Below are 20,189 nucleotides of genomic sequence, written 5' to 3' on the forward strand. Positions count from 1 at the left end.
TAATGTAATGTATGAGTAATAGTACAGGTATAGTATTAATACAGGACATATATAATGTAAGGTATGAGTAATAGTACATGTATAGTATTAATACAGGACATATATAATGTAAGGTATGAGTAATAGCACAGGTATAGTATTCATACAGGACATATATAATGTAATGTATGAGTAATAGTACAGGTATAGTATTAATACAGGACATATATAATGTAATGTATGAGTAATAGTACAGGTATAGTATTAATACAGGACATATATAATGTAATGTATGAGCAATAGTACAGGTATAGTATTAATACAGGACATATATAATGTAAGGTATGAGTAATAGTACAGGTATAGTATTAATACAGGACATATATAATGTAATGTATGAGTAATAGTACAAGTATAGTATTCATACAGGACATATATAATGTAAGGTATGAGTAATAGTACATGTATAGTATTCATACAAGACATATATAATGTAATGTATGAGCAATAGTACAGGTATAGTATTAATACAGGACATATATAATGTAAGGTATGAGTAATAGCACAGGTATAGTATTCATACAGGACATATATAATGTAATGTATGAGCAATAGTACAGGTATAGTATTAATACAGGACATATATAATGTAAGGTATGAGTAATAGTACATGTATAGTATTCATACAAGACATATATAATGTAATGTATGAGTAATAGTACATGTATAGTATTAATACAGGACATATATAATGTAAGGTATGAGTAATAGTACATGTATAGTATTCATACAAGACATATATAATGTAATGTATGAGTAATAGTACATGTATAGTATTAATACAGGACATATATAATGTAAGGTATGAGTAATAGCACAGGTATAGTATTAATACAGGACATATATAATGTAATGTATGAGTAATAGTACATGTATAGTATTAATACAGGACATATATAATGTAAGGTATGAGTAATAGTACATGTATAGTATTCATACAAGACATATATAATGTAATGTATGAGTAATAGTACATGTATAGTATTAATACAGGACATATATAATGTAAGGTATGAGTAATAGCACAGGTATAGTATTCATACAGGACATATATAATGTAAGGTATGAGTAATAGTACATGTATAGTATTAATACAGGACATATATAATGTAAGGTATGAGCAATAGTACAGGTATAGTATTAATACAGGACATATATAATGTAAGGTATGAGTAATAGTACATGTATAGTATTCATACAAGACATATATAATGTAATGTATGAGTAATAGTACATGTATAGTATTAATACAGGACATATATAATGTAATGTATGAGCAATAGTACAGGTATAGTATTAATACAGGACATATATAATGTAAGGTATGAGTAATAGTACAGGTATAGTATTAATACAGGACATATATACGGTAATGTAATGTATGAGTAATAGTGCATGTATAGTATTAATACAGGACATATATAATGTAAGGTATGAGTAATAGTACAGGTATAGTATTAATACAGGACATATATAATGTAAGGTATGAGTAATAGTACAGGTATAGTATTAATACAGGACATATATAATGTAATGTATGAGTAATAGTACAGGTATAGTATTAATACAGGACATATATAATGTAAGGTATGAGTAATAGTACAGGTATAGTATTAATACAGGACATATATAATGTAAGGTATGAGTAATAGTACAGGTATAGTATTCATACAGGACATATATAATGTAAGGTATGAGTAATAGTACAGGTATAGTATTCATACAGGACATATATAATGTAAGGTATGAGTAATAGTACAGGTATAGTATTAATACAGGACATATATAATGTAAGGTATGAGTAATAGTACAGGTATAGTATTAATACAGGACATATATAATGTAATGTATGAGTAATAGTACAGGTATAGTATTAATACAGGACATATATAATGTAATGTATGAGTAATAGTACAGGTATAGTATTAATACAGGACATATATAATGTAAGGTATGAGTAATAGTACAGGTATAGTATTAATACAGGACATATATAATGTAAGGTATGAGTAATAGTACAGGTATAGTATTAATACAGGACATATATAATGTAAGGTATGAGTAATAGTACAGGTATAGTATTAATACAGGACATATATAATGTAAGGTATGAGTAATAGTACAGGTATAGTATTAATACAGGACATATATAATGTAATGTATGAGTAATAGTACAGGTATAGTATTCATACAGGACATATATAATGTAATGTATGAGTAATAGTACAGGTATAGTATTAATACAGGACATATATAATGTAATGTATGAGTAATAGTACAGGTATAGTATTAATACAGGACATATATAATGTAAGGTATGAGTAATAGTACAGGTATAGTATTAATACAGGACATATATAATGTAAGGTATGAGTAATAGTACAGGTATAGTATTAATACAGGACATATATAATGTAATGTATGAGTAATAGTACAGGTATAGTATTCATACAGGACATATATAATGTAAGGTATGAGCAATAGTACAGGTATAGTATTCATACAGGACATATATAATGTAAGGTATGAGTAATAGCACAGGTATAGTATTAATACAGGACATATATAATGTAAGGTATGAGTAATAGTACAGGTATAGTATTAATACAGGACATATATAATGTAAGGTATGAGTAATAGTACAGGTATAGTATTAATACAGGACATATATAATGTAATGTATGAGTAATAGTGCAGGTATAGTATTAATACAGGACATATATAATGTAAGGTATGAGTAATAGCGCAGGTATAGTATTAATACAGGACATATATAATGTAAGGTATGAGTAATAGCACAGGTATAGTATTAATACAGGACATATATAATGTAAGGTATGAGTAATAGCACAGGTATAGTATTAATACAGGACATATATAATGTAAGGTATGAGTAATAGCACAGGTATAGTATTAATACAGGACATATATAATGTAAGGTATGAGTAATAGTACAGGTATAGTATTAATACAGGACATATATAATGTAAGGTATGAGTAATAGTACAGGTATAGTATTAATACAGGACATATATAATGTAAGGTATGAGTAATAGCACAGGTATAGTATTAATACAGGACATATATAATGTAAGGTATGAGTAATAGTACAGGTATAGTATTAATACAGGACATATATAATGTAAGGTATGAGTAATAGTACAGGTATAGTATTAATACAGGACATATATAATGTAAGGTATGAGTAATAGTACAGGTATAGTATTAATACAGGACATATATAATGTAAGGTATGAGTAATAGTACAGGTATAGTATTAATACAGGACATATATAATGTAAGGTATGAGTAATAGCACAGGTATAGTATTAATACAGGACATATATAATGTAATGTATGAGTAATAGTACATGTATAGTATTAATACAGGACATATATAATGTAAGGTATGAGTAATAGTACAGGTATAGTATTAATACAGGACATATATAATGTAAGGTATGAGTAATAGTACAGGTATAGTATTAATACAGGACATATATAATGTAAGGTATGAGTAATAGTACAGGTATAGTATTAATACAGGACATATATAATGTAATGTATGAGTAATAGTACAGGTATAGTATTAATACAGGACATATATAATGTAATGTATGAGTAATAGTACAGGTATAGTATTAATACAGGACATATATAATGTAATGTATGAGTAATAGTACAGGTATAGTATTAATACAGGACATATATAATGTAATGTATGAGTAATAGTACAGGTATAGTATTAATACAGGACATATATAATGTAAGGTATGAGTAATAGTACATGTATAGTATTAATACAGGACATATATAATGTAACGTATGAGTAATAGTACAGGTATAGTATTAATACAGGACATATATAATGTAACGTATGAGTAATAGTACAGGTATAGTATTAATACAGGACATATATAATGCAACGCATGAGTAATAGTACATGTATAGTATTAATACAGGACATATATAATGTAAGGTATGAGTAATAGCACAGGTATAGTATTAATACAGGACATATATAATGTAAGGTATGAGTAATAGTACATGTATAGTATTAATACAGGACATATATAATGTAAGGTATGAGTAATAGTACATGTATAGTATTAATACAGGACATATATAATGTAACGTATGAGTAATAGTACAGGTATAGTATTAATACAGGACATATATAATGTAACGTATGAGTAATAGTACAGGTATAGTATTAATACAGGACATATATAATGTAACGCATGAGTAATAGTACATGTATAGTATTAATACAGGACATATATAATGTAAGGTATGAGTAATAGTACAGGTATAGTATTAATACAGGACATATATAATGTAATGTATGAGTAATTGTACAGGTATAGTATTAATACAGGACATATATAATGTAATGTATGAGTAATAGTACATGTATAGTATTAATACAGGACATATATAATGTAATGTATGAGTAATAGTACAAGTATAGTATTAATACAGGACATATATAATGTAATGTATGAGTAATAGTGCATGTATAGTATTAATACAGGACATATATAATGTCAGGTATGAGTAATTGTACAGGTATAGTATTAATACAGGACATATATAATGTAATGTATGAGTAATAGTACAGGTAGGTTGAAATAATAAGAAAGGTGTAAGATGAAGTAAGTGTATAATGTTCAGTAGCATAAAGCAGTAAGTAAAGCTACTGTGTTGATACTGTCAGATATAATGTAAGGCTAAAGAGGACCAGTGAACAGGTCAAAAGTGGCCAGTTTTTGCTCTGATTTTATCTCTGCTGCTCCCCTGAGTATTCCATTCTTTTCCAGAGATATGATTGTTTGAGTGCACCCAATATAATAATTGTTATCGTCTTTACAAGAGGGCTTAACTCACAGGGTAATACAGAGCAGCCAAAAGACACACCCCAGAGGATCATGTGAGCCAACAAAAGACACACCCCAGGGGATCCTGGGAGCAACCAAAAGACACACCCCAGGGGATCCTGCAAGCAGCCAAAAGACACGCTCTAGAGGATCCTGCGAGCAGCCAAAAGACATGCCCCAGAGGATCCTGCGAGCAGCCAAAAGACATGCCCCAGAGGATCCTGCAAGCAGCCAAAAGACATGCCCCAGAGGATCCTGCAAGCAGCCAAAAGACATGCCCCAGAGGATCCTGTGAGCAGCCAAAAGACATGCCCCAGAGGATCCTGCGAGCAGCCAAAAGACATGCCCCAGAGGATCCTGCAAGCAGCCAAAAGACATGCCCCAGAGGATCCTGCAAGCAGCCAAAAGACATGCCCCAGAGGATCCTGCAAGCAGCCAAAAGACATGCCCCAGAGGATCCTGTGAGCAGCCAAAAGACATGCCCCAGAGGATCCTGCGAGCAGCCAAAAGACTCACCCCAGAGGATCTTTCAAGCAGACAAAAGACACGCCCCAGAGGATCCTGTGAGCAGCCTAAAGATACGTCCCAGATGATCATGCGAGCAGCCAAAAGACATGCTCCAGAGGATCCCATGAACAGCCAAAAGAGTTGACCCAGAAGATCTTGCGAGCAGCCAAAAGGCTCGCCCCAGAGGATCCTTCGAGCAGACAAAAGACATGCCGCAGAGGATCCTGCGAGCAGCCAAAAGACTCGCCCCAGAGGATCCTGCGAGCAGCCAAAAGACTCGCCCCAGAGTATCCTTCGAGCAGGCAAAAGACATGCCCCAGAGGATCCTGCGAGCAGCCAAAAGACATGCTCCAGAGGATTCTGCGAGCAGCCAAAAGACATGCTCCAGAGGATCCTGCGAGCTGCCAAAAGACATGCTCCACAGGATCCTGCGAGCTGCCAAAAGACATGCTCCAGAGGATCCTGCGAGCAGCCAAAAGACATGCTCCAGAGGATCCTGCGAGCAGCCAAAAGACATGCTCCAGAGGATCCTGCGAGCCGCCAAAAGACATGCTCCAGAGGATCCTAGAGCAGCCAAAAGACATGCCCCAGAGGATCCTTCAAGCAGACAAAAGACTCGCCCCAGAGGATCCTTCGAGCAGGCAAGACATGCCCTAGAGGATCCTGCGAGCAGCAAAAAGACATGCTCCAGAGGATCCTGCGAGCAGCCGAAGTCATGCTCCAGAGCATCCTGTGAGCAACGTCTGCTTTTGGTGAAGACAGTAAAAAACAGCATATTGGGCACACTAAATAAAAAGGCTCACATCTCTCGAACTTTATGGTGGATTTTATAAAACCATAAAAAAAAAAAATACTCAGGAGAGCAGTGGGGATAAAATCAGAGCAAACTAGACATACTGACAGGTCCTCTTTAATAATAAACATCATAATCATATGTTATGTAGATAGAGGACAGATGTTACAGTCTTTCGGATTAATCACTAAATCTAATTAAAATCCAAAACTGAATATTATAACTATAAAGGATATATATTAAAAAAACCTTTTGTATAATGATACAGACGTCATGAAACATGGCACACAGGAAAAATACCATGTCTCCCCCAGCATCAGGCATTTATTAATCTGCTCTAGTACAACATATGTTTTTCTCTTGTCAATCATTTCTCATAAATCCTGCCTCGTGTTCTATGATAATACTTCACAAGCGCAGCTTTCATTAATTCATGGTTGTAAATCATTATTTTAGATCTCGTTGCAACAGGATATTTGTCAAGCAGGAAGGGAGAAGGGTTAGGTCAGCCTGCATCATCCTTCCAATGCATTGTGCACTTACCAGAATGAGTGTGAAGAGACAAGAGAGGAAGATACATAAAATAAAAGAATAAGGAATGCAGAGACAGGAAAAGAAAGAGTGATAGATTCATCTGTATGTGATACAGGACTAGGAAACTACAACCCCTAGCAGAACTAGCACACAGGCCAACCATTCATTGACCACAGCAACCTGCCATAATATCCAATATATATATGTGTGTACATACAAAGTCATTTCAGTAAATACCTAGAAGCATATATACGATTTCAGTATGGAGCAGTATATACATTATACTGTCATGTTAGAAAAACTTCTGTATAGGTATTTTATTCCAAAAACCTATCATCGACCAACACAAATCAGCACCAAGACCTACAGATCTTTCTGCGATATATTCTGAGACATACAGTACAATATACGAACAATGTACCGCTAAGGAAAAGTTTTAACCCATGAAGAACATTCATCCATGTTAGTCTACATGCCCAAAAATCTAATATATAACCCGGAGATTTACCAGCCATTCATGACCAAATACGATTTTGTCATCTTAGCACTGCAGAAAAACTAACCTACCTCTTACCGAAGGATCTTCAAGCTAATGCGGGATGTACCGGAAAGTGTACTGAGTATTCCGGAATATGCTTAGGGGTTTACAGACCCTTCTTCCACGTTACGAGAGATCTAGAAGCCGATCTGACTTGTTACTAGAAATGACACTTCTGCCATAGAGATTTACTCATGAATATTTCATATTATCAGAGATCTCCAATTCTTTCTAGCTTGTGACTAGAGACCTATGAACCATACTAATGCTTTTTCTAAATTAACAGAATTCAACTGACCCCTGTACTACCATCCTATGCCGCCCAAAAATGTACCACCAAAAGACTCTTGGTCATATACCTAGAGGTTTAGTTACCATGTTTTCATATACGGTAAGTCATGTACCTTTCGGCTACACCACATTGTGCCCGAGGACCTGTAACCCATTGTGCCAAATACCTACACACCATTTTGCCACCGTACTTACAGTCCCAGATCTGCCATGTACCGAGAGATCTGCAAGCGACTCTGCATTGTGGCTCTAGGCCAATTACCCGCTACTTGTTGGATGTAAACTTCCTGACATGTCATTAGAACTTGGCTATAAATCAGTATAACGTACTATTCTGTGATACTAAAATATTTGTGCGGCAAGAATAGCAAAGCAGAAAGTGAATCATATCCCATAGTCATAAACTTATCCCAAACCTTTCTTTATGAATTAGCAAACTGAAAGTCATGAATCAATGTAGTAGCCACCATCCTGGCACTGGTTTTAGATGCCCAGATCACTCATAAAAAGGGGCCTTCACTGATCTTGTAACTAGAGAACAAGCCAATAGAGAATGATCTAGTAGCCTGACCATCCTGCCATGTATTATTGCATAGTTACTGGAGATCACGGGCTGTCTATAGACAGAGACCTGTCCATCAACGAAAGTTCCATAAGAATCTATGTACCGTACACACATTCTATACAGTAGTCATTGAGATTGTAGGAAGGTGGCCCTAGCTGAGGCTGATCTCACACCCTTCTCCATAGGCAGGACGATGCCCCCCTTTGGGTTTGTCGAGCGCTGTTGAAGACATTGTGGATACACATAGCTGCCAGGACACATGCATAATCGACATGTTATGACTACAAAAGATGTACGACCAGGGCTGTGGAGTTGTAGTCAGAGTCGTGGAGTCCGAGTCGATGTCCATTTTGGTGGAATTAGTATAAAATGGACCGACTCAGACTCCTAAAATATATAATAAATTGGGTACCATAGTAGTTGAAGTCGGTGGTTTGGCTTACCGACTCCACAGCCCTGTGTCCGACAGCTGCTGATGGTGCATGCACCTTGGCAAGTATGTATGGACCCGTCATCAGCGCCACTCACCTCTTGATGCAGAAGTGAGCATCGTTGGACCAACCCTTTAACAATGCTAAAAGGGTTTTCCACTACAACAAATTTGATAGACTGAAGAGAGTGGGTCCTTCAACAGATCTGAAATATTGCCCATTAGTTTTGTAGTCCTGGAGTCCTTGAAAACCCCTGTGGGTCATACTGTCCTTCTCGCCCACAAAGCATGGAGATGAAGAGGCCCTCCTTATGTAGAATAGTGGAAGCATGGAACAGTCAGACTATTTCAGCTTTATAAATGGGCCTCTCTCCACTATGTATGCAATATGGGAAAAACGTATAAAAAAAACATAGAATACTATGTTTTCCATAGAAACTGTGATATTATGTGAACTTTACCTGTGGTTCACAAGGAGACCTTGTAAGAGAGAGCGTGGAATTATTAGCTAAATTTCTCTCCCTTCATTAGCACAGAGCTTGTCAATGTCACTCAACATACAGAACATGTCAAAGACATACGCACACAGTGACGGCACATCTCCACGTCAAAATACCAAAAATATAACATCAAAAGACAAAAATGCCATTAAGAGGCTTCCAGTGACAAGAGGCTCCTAGCATAAAGGATCTCTTATTGGGTACTCCTTAACCCTTCTGCTGGTAAGGGCACAAAGGTGCAAAGCAGAAGTGTTAAGTTACCTCTAGCTGGCAAGTTACAATATGGGACCCAAGAACGGACTCGAAAAGAGGGTAAGAATCATGGTAGTGGGAAGTGGAAGGGATCTACCTTATAAGCAACTCGAGCAGGGCATTTCTTCCCCAGACCCAAGGGAGGCGAGATTAGTCTGAGCATCTCATACAAGTCTGTGTATTTCATGCGACCCCTGGGAACAGAGAGAAAGGAGCCACAGAGCCATGGAAAGGAGGAAGGTGGATTTATTGGAGGTAAAAAGGGAAATGGTCCATGAAAGGGAATGAATGTTGTATGGTGAGGAAAGAGAAGATCGGTCATTATTAATACAAGTGGGATGGTGGAGGGACGGGACGGGAAGAATGAGTCGAAGCAGACAAGCAGGTAAAAATGGACGTTTGAAATAAATAAGAAGTGAAGTAAGAAGGACAAACAAATTATTAAGAAGGAAGACGTGTCATCAAATGTACATTTCCAAGAAATGGAATGAATGAATGAATATATGGGTTTTAGTCATGAACATGTAGGATGCATGATGGTAAGAAAATAGAGAAGGAACATGGCAAGAGGAGTAGATTGAATACAGAATAGGAAGAAAGAGGAAGAAAAAATGAGAGGAAGATAAATATGAGAGAGTATATCTCAGGACATAGTGAGGAAAGGGGGGTCGGGATCTGAAGAAACATGGAGAGAAAAGGTGTGAGAAGAAATTAGATCAACTTATCACTACCTGAGGAGATGACGCAGAGGAAGTCACCCATACCAGGAACTGGAACCTTACATCCATATCAACCCAAAACGCCTACATCATATCATTCAGGAGCGGGCGGCAAGTGTCTCTCCCAGGAGCTACCAAGGGCTAAAGCTGACATTTTACAACATTCATATGGGAATCCGTTGGCAGGTGGAGAATTCTCATTTTACAACCTCTCTCCAGTACAGGTGTGTTAGGAAAAACATTATGCCTTGTCCTGCCAGTATGAATTAGGAAGGGAATTTGGGAAGCAGGGAGGAAGATGTTTTCAGTGGTGGTGGTAAAAGGGGGGTGGTGTGTGGGAGCGAGGTTTATGGAATATGAAAGGAGATCCAGAATGGTTAATGGAGCCCCCCTGAGACCCCTCTGCACCCTCCCCCTTCATCAAGCAGATTTTTTTTCTTCTTTAAAGCAGGCTCCCCTCCCCTTCAGTCAAAAAAAAAAAAATATTCGTGCCCAGAACCCCCGGTAAACCCAGCAAGCCCATGCTTCTTCCATAAGACTATGTACCCTTTAGCTGCTATGGGACCAACCCCCTCCCTCCAGCAGCCAAAGAGATCAGATGCACGAGGTGTACGTAGCTGAGTACAGCTCTGTCGTAAAATATATATATGTTATATATATATTAATATTAGGTGAAAGCAACGCGCATTCCGCTTAAACTCTTGCAGGGAATAACGGGCTAAGTTTTGAAGGATGGGAGAAAGGAATATTATCCAGGGGTGAGAGAAGGAAGGATGGGTATATTGGGTAAGGGTTGTGGAAGTTTCGTTCTGTGTTTCATTTTTGTTTCAGGTTTTTTTTTTTGTAATGGTTTTCCAAACCTTGCAGGCCACCCTGTGGGGGCATTTCTTCCCCAAACCCAGCGGTGGGGATATAACCCGTAACAAACTGTACATGTCCTTATAATGAATGCGCCCGCTGAAATAAGAACAGAAGGGGAGTTAGTTGAGAGGATGTGCAGCTTTCATGGGTGACCCTCCCTGTAATCATATTCTCTTGGATGCATTGCTGTGTCCTGCATGATACAGAGAATGTGCAAACATAGTAATAATACACACGCACACACGCATACAGATACGATCAGGGGGATTTAGAAAAGCCACATTGTGGTGGGCAGTGATCTCACTGTCTGCTCAGGGAAACTCCAATGTAGGTTTTATAAATCACCCTGTAACGTGATGGCTAAAGTCTCAAACTTGAGCGTTTGCAAGGAGGCTGCCTGCCCTTTCCCACAGATCTTGATGTATTTCAATTTAGAAAAATATCAAGATTTGAGAGACCTCAGTGGTTTATGGCTAACTGAAAAGACGGTAACAAATTGTTAGCTTTCGAGACTACTAAGGTCTCTTCATCATGCGTGGGGAAGTGCGAGAGACACTGGTTCCCCATTGTTGGGGATAGGATTTATAGGATAAAAGGATTGAATAGTCTAGAAAACTTATTTACAAATGTTCTTAGAAAATTCTGAGGTGAAATAGTTTTACTTTAGGATATGTCATCAATATCAGATCTGTGGGGGCCAGTTAGAAACAATCAATCAGGAGTCATGGCACTCCAGAGAACGTATATATCCGTCATCATTTACCATGCAGAGCTCCATATATTCTGTAACAGCTGTGCCTGGTACTGCAGTTCTGTATAGCTCAGTACCAAACAATGGGACTGACCTATAATGCCAGAATGTAGAGAGGTGATCCTGGTAAACAATGGCGGGAGGGCAGCCTTCGCTGGAGTACTGCAGTCCCTTTCACTTGCCAATTGGTGAGGGCACCAAGAGGCAGACCTTCACAGGTATGATATTCATGGCTTATCCTAAGGAATACTCTAGTTGTATCAAAGTCCATGAAAACCCTTTCAATTAAACAGAGCAGAGAAAAACAACAAAAACTCTCATTCTGGGGTACTTAGCGTGTCAATCTATTGCATGCACAGTACATTGATTTTACTCAGAACTGTCTACTGTCCCACAGATCACTGGGAGGTTATAAGTAGAATATCCTGTCATTACTATATCACCAGTGAATCATTTTATTACTATTTTTACTATAAAAATTTAAAGGGGCTGTCTCACAAACAAGGTACATTTTAATCAATAGATCTTGGAATATTATTAAATTCCACAATTGGAGGTGTAAAAAAAATGTTCCTGTGCTCAGATGTACTGTGTTATTTGCTGTGTCCAACGATGTAGAGCTGATGTAGTTCATGGTCGCTCATACACAAAAGTGAAAACATAAGTGAATATACCAGTGACACGGCAGGTACTCACAGCTGCTCATTTGTGTGAGGGAACATTTTTCCCTGTCTGTTTGTTTTATCACAGGAGCGAGTGTTTCTGCCATGTCACCAGCCCTGTGAGCTCATTATAAATCAAATCAGTGACATATGAGCTCAGCGGCAACTGTAGCTCCTATGTCAGTGATTTGATTAATGATAAGCTCACAGGGCTGGTGACATGGCAGAAACACTCATTCCTGTGATAAAATAAACAGGCAGAGAAATTTGTTAACTCACACAAAGGGATCTAAAGGGTAACGTCTCTCCTTGTGCAGATTGACATGCCAGGCCTGGCATGTCAAAGTGAGGAGACTTATACGCCATGCATGCTCCTCTGGGAAATTAAATATACAAATTGCCTCTTCAGAGAGGAAGAGGACTTGAACTTTTTAGCACCACCTATTGGAAGTAGAAATCCTAAAAGTCAATATCGACCCTTTAATGAGCCTTGCTATATGACAGGATAAAAGCCAATCCAGAATCCCAATTTGCAGACACCGTGTTTCAGAGTATTGCCCCTCATCAGTGCAGAGTAGGAGATCTGATTTGGCTAGGTGAGAGGCTTAAGACTGGGATCTAAGGGGTAATTTTTCTCCTTGTGGAGAGTGACAAGCCAGGCATGCATGGCTTATAAGTCTCCTCACTCTGACATGCTAGGTCTTATGCTTTCTCCCCTGTCCAGGAGCTGTGTATGTGCAGACATGAACTGCATCAGCTCTACATGGTTGGATACAGCCATTACACAGTACACAGCAGGGGCACATTTTAAGATTATCTCAGCACAGGAACATTTTTTTACGCAAATCTAATTGTGAAACGTAACATTCCAAGATCTATTGATCAAAATGTACTTTGTGGCAAAAAGAAACAGGGGAGAAGTATTTTTTTTAGTTATAATAGTTGTCATAATGAATACACTGCACTACACCTGTACATGTGGAAGACATTATCCACTTCAATATTAAATCACTAGCTCAGTTCTAGTCCTTGACATCCAGTTTGAGAATTCAACCACAACATCCAAACATACAAATCTGAATAATGTGTATAGAATAACAGTGGGTACAAACAGTATAGTGTTCAGAAAAATCTAAACTTGAATGGAATAAGAACAACAAACAAACAATCCAACGCTCATATGGATAAAATACATTGGTGGAAAGAAAGAGTGAGAGAAAAACACATAGAAAACAATACGGGAATATAAACGGTTACAGGTACAGAAGTTGTGAAGGAGTTCTTGGAGCCCCAATGTCTATGACTTAGGGGCAGCTATTTTCTCTTCGTCCTTCTTAGAGTGGGGGTGTCTTGACTTTTCTGTACTCCCACTGTTCTTACTGACTCGTCAAATCATAATAAGAATTAATTTAATTTCTTCCGTGTTCTCCAAGATGAGTATAATATAACTCCCAGTCTTTGTGAAAGTTTTATCTTGCACGCTGGATTACATCCTGTAGTTCTATGAGTGCCATATTTATTAGTTCATGGCAAATCTACAATCAAGATTAAGGCAGAGCAGATGAAGCTAAGGAGTAGAGGGTGCTACTTCTGGATGATAATCTGAACATACTAAATTTATAACCGTATACTCCTAGACTGCATGAGTGCAAATTCCCAATCGATAGAAGAGTAACAGTTGCTGGTGCTTCAAGGACATACAGTATCTTGCTTCTTAGTCTGCATTGTTTGCCAAAGTCTTCAGACAAGAACATATATGTGACTACTATTGGGCCACTGGGCTCAGCCATGGCTTGTCTATGTCTATTCTATGCGGAATCTACATGGACCAGCAAATGTCCGGAGAGGAAGCCAAACTCTGTAGGTCAGTGATGTAGGACTCGTTGATGGAGAGTGATAATGCACTGTAAACCTAAATGCTAATGGCTGTTTATAGAGATGCAAAAACACCCATCTTGCTAATGCTATTTCTGGAGATCTGTCACTGAAATATAAACCTGATTCTACATATACAACATTAACTAATAAACACCCCCTGTAACAGACAAGACAAGTGTGTGCCTCCTGTTACACCCCCAGCCACCCGATCCTGATCACTTAGGAGGAACATCAAGGGGAACGTTCCAAAAGCTAAGAAAAGACTGCAGAGAAAATCCACTATTGGCAAAAGCCATTATTTTATGATTGGCTACAATATCCTGAAAGCTAAAGAAGACATTGGGCCGGAAAGTATTACCAATAAGATTATCGATACCAGCTGGATCTTCACAAAGACAACCAGTACTTTCCACGACCTACAGGGATGGCATCTCACCCAGCCGAGCAGAACTCTAATCTGAACCTATCATTGATATTGATCAACAGGATAGTTACCAATATGTGGTTTTCTTTCACCAATTTGCATACTTTTTCCCGGGGAGCAAGTAAAAGCAGCACCATCCAAGAACATCATTTGTGAAAACTGGTGCAGACGAGTAGTGGATCTTTTGCTCACAGCAACCAATTGTAGGAGAATAGTAAAAGGAATCTTTAGAACATCAGCCATGTTTCCTGTATTCACCTTTTTATAATCTCTTTCACTATAATTTCAACTTTCTTCTTATTCATTGTGTAAAACCCATCATTGCTTCAGTCTGTTTTCTACCATCCACCCAATTTTCGCTTTCTTTGGAGGGTTTTAAGCTCAGATTTTTGGTTTCTTTTTTACTACTGGTTTCTATTTACTTCCTTTTACATTCTTCCAGCTGTTTCTCTTGTTGTCTTCTGGAATTTTTGATTTTTTTTTTTCAGCATTCAGTATTATGTCATCTTGGTAGATGTTGGTTAACACTTGGGTCTTCATCTGATCCCAATAATCACTTCTTTTCTTTATTTGAACATGGAGTCATCTATAGTTTTTTTATGTTTGTTAAACTGATTGATGACTTTTACTTTTAATATTTACTTTTAATATTTGATTAATCCACTCCCCCCTCACTAGTAAATCTTGTATTAAATTGAGTAGATCAAGTGACTCACCAGGCAGCCGGATCATACTCTGCCCAGATTCTCACATATTCATCTAGGTGATGTGGACCCAAAATGGAGGAATCACGGGTTAAATATTCAAAGTTATCCATGATGACAGCGACAAACAGGTTTAACATCTGCAGAGGGAGAACAGCTATGACAAGGTGTCCACAAATCAACAATACCTCTACTAAAGTGTGTGACTATAACCTCCAACATGCCAGCGATACTTCTGCTCATACATACATACCCTCTACTCTTGTGCCACACTCTTAGACCAGGGAAATAATTTGGCTTTTGATTACACAAGTGTTCTAGTTATATCTTGCTATTACCCTCACAATGAGTTTCCATCCATTATAAAAGATCTGATTCTGCAGCATATCTGGTACAATATTGCTGTGTAGACCCAACATTAGAGTGAAATCAAATTCTTCGGAATTGCTGCAGATTTCGGACTAAATACCCACAGTAATTCACAGGAAACAAATATATATATATATACTATAGAGGAGATTTTAAAGCCCCCCTCCCCCCATTCACATATAGTGGAAAAATCTGCACAAAATTTATGGCAGGCTGTGGACTTCCTAACTTTGCTGAATACGTAGTCTGCTGCAGAATTTCACAGAGAAATTTTCATTAAAAACGGTGGAATCCACACTGAAATGTGCATGGGAATTTCTCTGTGGATTGGTTGCACTATTCAGCTTTGTAAAAAATCTGCAGTGTGTGGATAGAGCTTTAAAGCACAGTTTGAATGAAATGACACAAACAGCAAATTCTCAATTTATATTTGTTACAATCTACAAAGATAATAGAAGAAATGCCAGAGAAGTCAATGGGGGCTGTAAAATTGCATCTGGATCTGGATCTATTTAATGTGTGTGTACCTTTTTCCCCCAAATAAATTACTGGCAAGGAGGACTGTTTTTGAAACTGGAACACCGGATAGACCCCCCCCCCCCTCATATGGAAACATACAGTGAACAATATGCACATCAATTATGGAGGCAGACGTGATTTTTTTTTATTCAATCATCTTATATGATATGTATGCCTCCATCCAAACATTTTATAAACATATTATCAATAATCTCAGTGCTGCGACACTCACCAGGAATGAGCAAAGGAAGATGAAAGACACAAAGTAGAAATACGCAAACTCGCTCCCACAGTCCTTCTCCTTTATTCCCGACTGACTGTCACACGGCTTTCCACCCAAACAAGACAGCATGATATCATGCCATGCTTCACCGGTGGCACTCCTGCAGGAAGGAAGGCACTCAGCACTGTTAGAATATAAAACTAGTGATGTTTTACGATTGTCCTGTGATTATCTAGTGTTATTTAAGAACAGTGTATTCATTGTGCAATATTAAGTGCTACACAAAAAAATGCTACTTTTACACTGTTTTGATACATTTTTGTAGTAATCTTTATAATCACTGCAAAAATGTGAAATTAAAATCTCATGAAAATATATTCTACGTAATACCCTATTATACAGTAAGTCACCATAGTAGGTAAGATAAGAAGAATTCTTACCGGAAAAGTAGCATGAGAGCTTGGAAAAATGTGCGAAAGTTATTGTGCTCTGTTATAGCCGTATCATCATCTTCCTCATCCAGGGCTATGTTACCAAAGACCTGCAAAGAGAGAGGAGTGTGGCAGGTAGATGGAAAGGATCAGACATGACTGAATATATATTGAGATGACTCCCAGTCTCAAGACTTTTGCGGCCTCTAACAGGTTTACCTCCAGGATTGCCCTGTATTTACCTCCATCCATCTTCCCATCAACTCTGACCAGCTTTCCTGTCTGTGCTAAAAAAAAGCTCCTCACAGCATGATGCTGCCACCACCATGTTTGATCGTAGGAATGGTGTTTTTAGGGTTATGTGTAGTGTTAGCTTCCCACCACACATAGCATTTAGTCAAAAAAGTTCTACGTTAGTCTCATCTGGCCAGAGTACCTTCTTCCAAATGCCATGTGGGGGACACAGCTCACCTGTGGAAGACTGTGCTCTGGTCAGATGAGACCAAACTAGAACTTTTGGGGGTAAATGCAAAATGTTATGTGTGGTTGAAAACTAACACTGCACATCCCCGTGAAACACCAACACTGCACATCACACTGAAAACACCATCCCCACCATCAAACATGGTGGTGGCAGCATCTGACTGTAACACCAGAGACAACCTGGGAGATAGCACCATTGTGCTCTATATTTGTGTTTTTATACTTGGAGTCATACATGAGGACACCATAATAGAGCTGCACACCACACTGATTCTAGCACTGACCTGCATGCCGATGATGGCATAAATAAAGAAGAGCATAGCTATCAGCAGACAGACGTAGGGCAGCGCCTGTAGAGAATAAGAAAGGATGAAGATAAGAATCAGACAAGTATCAAAAATGAACTTTTATAAATTGGAAAACCCAGATCATAGACATCTGTCAGTCCCTGAAGCACAAATAACTTTTTTACACACATCACATTTTTTAGACAGATTATGACTCCCTTAGTGTAGATTGCCATTGTTCACAAATGTAATCCTTACCATGATAGCACAATATATACATATATGTCTATATATATTTACGTTTATACGTGCTTACCTTGAAAGACTGGACGAAGGTCCATAGAAGAATACGTATAGTGTAGCCTTGCCGCAGAAGCTTAATGAGACGGGCAGCTCGGAACAAACGCAGAAAACTCAGGTTGATAAAGTTGTCCTATAAAGTGAAAACGGGGAGGGAAAGTGGAGACCCAGTAAATACAGGCTTATGCGCATTAATTACTTCTTGAGCAGCGAAATAAATAAATAAAATTATTATGGGGGAAAAATGGTTTGAAAGCTGCAAATAGTGATGACAGGGTAGATTTCTAAAAACTACCACCTCCTGACAACCAATCCGATCAGACATTTTTTAAGAGAAAGCAGCAGCTTGATTGGTTGTTTTGGGAAACTCTTCCTATTTGCACTAGTTTTTATAAGTCTTCCCCGTAGTCTGTTTATTCTCAATTAAAACCCCACGTCCTCCAGGAATAGAGAAGAGATAAGTTCTAGGTGGAGCCCGATCAGTCAGAAAAGTAACCAAAATAATATAACCAAAGATATCATGAGTTTACAATAATTTTATTTATTTGTTTCTGATTGGATTTTTTTTTTCCGCATTTTAAACCAGTGAACGTTGCGTTAACACTTGGGGCCCGTTTAAAGTCAGGAAAAAGGGTGCAGAGTGAGGAGACACTGTGGGCCTCAGGTATGAAGACTAATGCAAAGTGGAGCAGTGGACTGGGTGTTGGCCACAGCAACCAATCAGACTCCACTCATGAATTTTTGGATATGAAATGGTTAGATTTGATTGGCTACTATGGGCAACTCCGCCACCTTTTGGTTTACTCTAGCTTTCATACTTAAGAACCAGCGGGAGCCCTCTTGACTCCTTCATCCCAACCAGCAGTTATGTGTTTTCCATTGGAGAAACAAGAGTCAAACCAAATGCACTGTATTTGGAAACAAGCAGCCATTTTACGTTAGGAGTGTTTGGCACATGCAGAGCTTGGGCTCCTCCACTCCTCTCACCAAAATGTGTACTAATGTGGTCATTGAAGTGGGAAGAGGGGTGCGCATTATTGGTTATGAGTCTCCTACACTCAGACATGGAACGGATCCCCAATACACAGGGCCACATGTATAAAAAGCAGTGCCCACAAAATGTGGAGGTGTTGACCATGGTAACCAACCAGAATTTAGCTTTAATTTTTCCTTTGTATAAAAAAAAAAATGAATGATCTGATTGGTTTCTATAGACAACTCAACTCATTTTTGCCTGCACCAGCTTTCTTTCTTTTTTTTTTATACATGGAGCCCATCTAGCCTATAAAGTTATCAGCTAGACATCAAAAAAGTACATTCTCCCTGTCAGACACTACCAGAAACATTGAAGTATTTTCGAGCTATACTCCATCTTATTTTTAGTATTTCTCCTCCATAGCAAGGGATCCGTTGTATGTAGATTCCAAATTAAAACAGGTGCTTCTGGGGTCCCAGCAGACACAAGTGGCCATCATACTTTAATATTTATTCAACTTTTATATACATAGAAGACATATGTTTTTGTGTTTTTTTGCAGCAATTACTGATATCTAAAGAGCTGTCTATATGACCATGCATGAAGGGGTACATTTTTATCTGAACTGCTCCCTTTAGCATATGGGGGTGGTATGATGAGAACATGGAGGGCTATCCTGGAAATACATAGTCCTCTTGGGATTTTTTGACTTTGATAAAAGCAGTGGCAGTAAGAATGGCATATGCCCAGACAAGTAACATAACTACACCTAATACACTAAATATAGGTGTGCCACCTATATTTAGTGGATTAGGTGACATACTTTTCTTCCTCCTAGAGAAGAGCTCATTTGTATACTTTTTCCCCTAGGAGCTTAGCCTATAGCGCTCTCTGCACCAGCTGGATCTTCGCAAACTAGCACCTTCCAACATCTTAAAATTACGGTAAGTTATCAATAAAAAAAAAGACTATACTACTCTGGTGGAGCATAACTGGGATTGAAATTAATATTTAAAGCTAAAACAAGCATTTTGTTAAGAAATTTAACTTGAAGGAGTAGTCTCAAGTTGTCTCTTGAGCAGCACACAGCTCTGTAGTCTCCCTACCTACTAGTTGCTTGGGGGGGAAGGGGAGGTGCTCCTCCTTGAGTGACAGTTCTAGTTCATTCTGCTACTACATATTAATGGTTTATCAATGACAGTTCTGACTCTACATTGTTATCACTATATTTACATATAGAGATAACAGTGCATTTGAACAAGCACACAGCTCAGGA

General features: G+C 38.0%; 1 protein-coding gene across 9 annotated transcripts in view; it reads right to left on the minus strand.

Moving 5' to 3' along the window:
* CACNA1A (calcium voltage-gated channel subunit alpha1 A) overlaps positions 1 to 20,189 on the minus strand; it is a 691,505-nt gene that overhangs the window by 71,291 nt on the left and 600,025 nt on the right. For 6 of the 9 annotated variants that reach the window (XM_073654329.1, XM_073654328.1, XM_073654331.1 and 3 more), the window contains exons 32-37: positions 17,954 to 18,070; positions 17,635 to 17,700; positions 16,877 to 16,977; positions 16,446 to 16,596; positions 15,338 to 15,465; positions 10,906 to 11,002 (exon numbers count right to left, since the gene is read on the minus strand). In XM_073654329.1, coding sequence (XP_073510430.1) covers positions 10,906 to 11,002; positions 15,338 to 15,465; positions 16,446 to 16,596; positions 16,877 to 16,977; positions 17,635 to 17,700; positions 17,954 to 18,070 — 660 coding nt within the window. Of the gene's footprint in view, positions 1 to 9,423; positions 9,521 to 10,905; positions 11,003 to 15,337; positions 15,466 to 16,445; positions 16,597 to 16,876; positions 16,978 to 17,634; positions 17,701 to 17,953; positions 18,071 to 20,189 lie in introns of all 9 variants that reach the window. The other 3 variants (XM_073654330.1, XM_073654327.1, XM_073654325.1) reach the window with 1 other exon arrangement.

Source organism: Phyllobates terribilis, unplaced genomic scaffold (assembly GCF_046119375.1).
Source record: "Phyllobates terribilis strain yellow unplaced genomic scaffold, ASM4611937v1 Scaffold_11__3_contigs__length_659146591, whole genome shotgun sequence".
Taxonomy (NCBI): Eukaryota; Metazoa; Chordata; class Amphibia; order Anura; family Dendrobatidae; genus Phyllobates; species Phyllobates terribilis.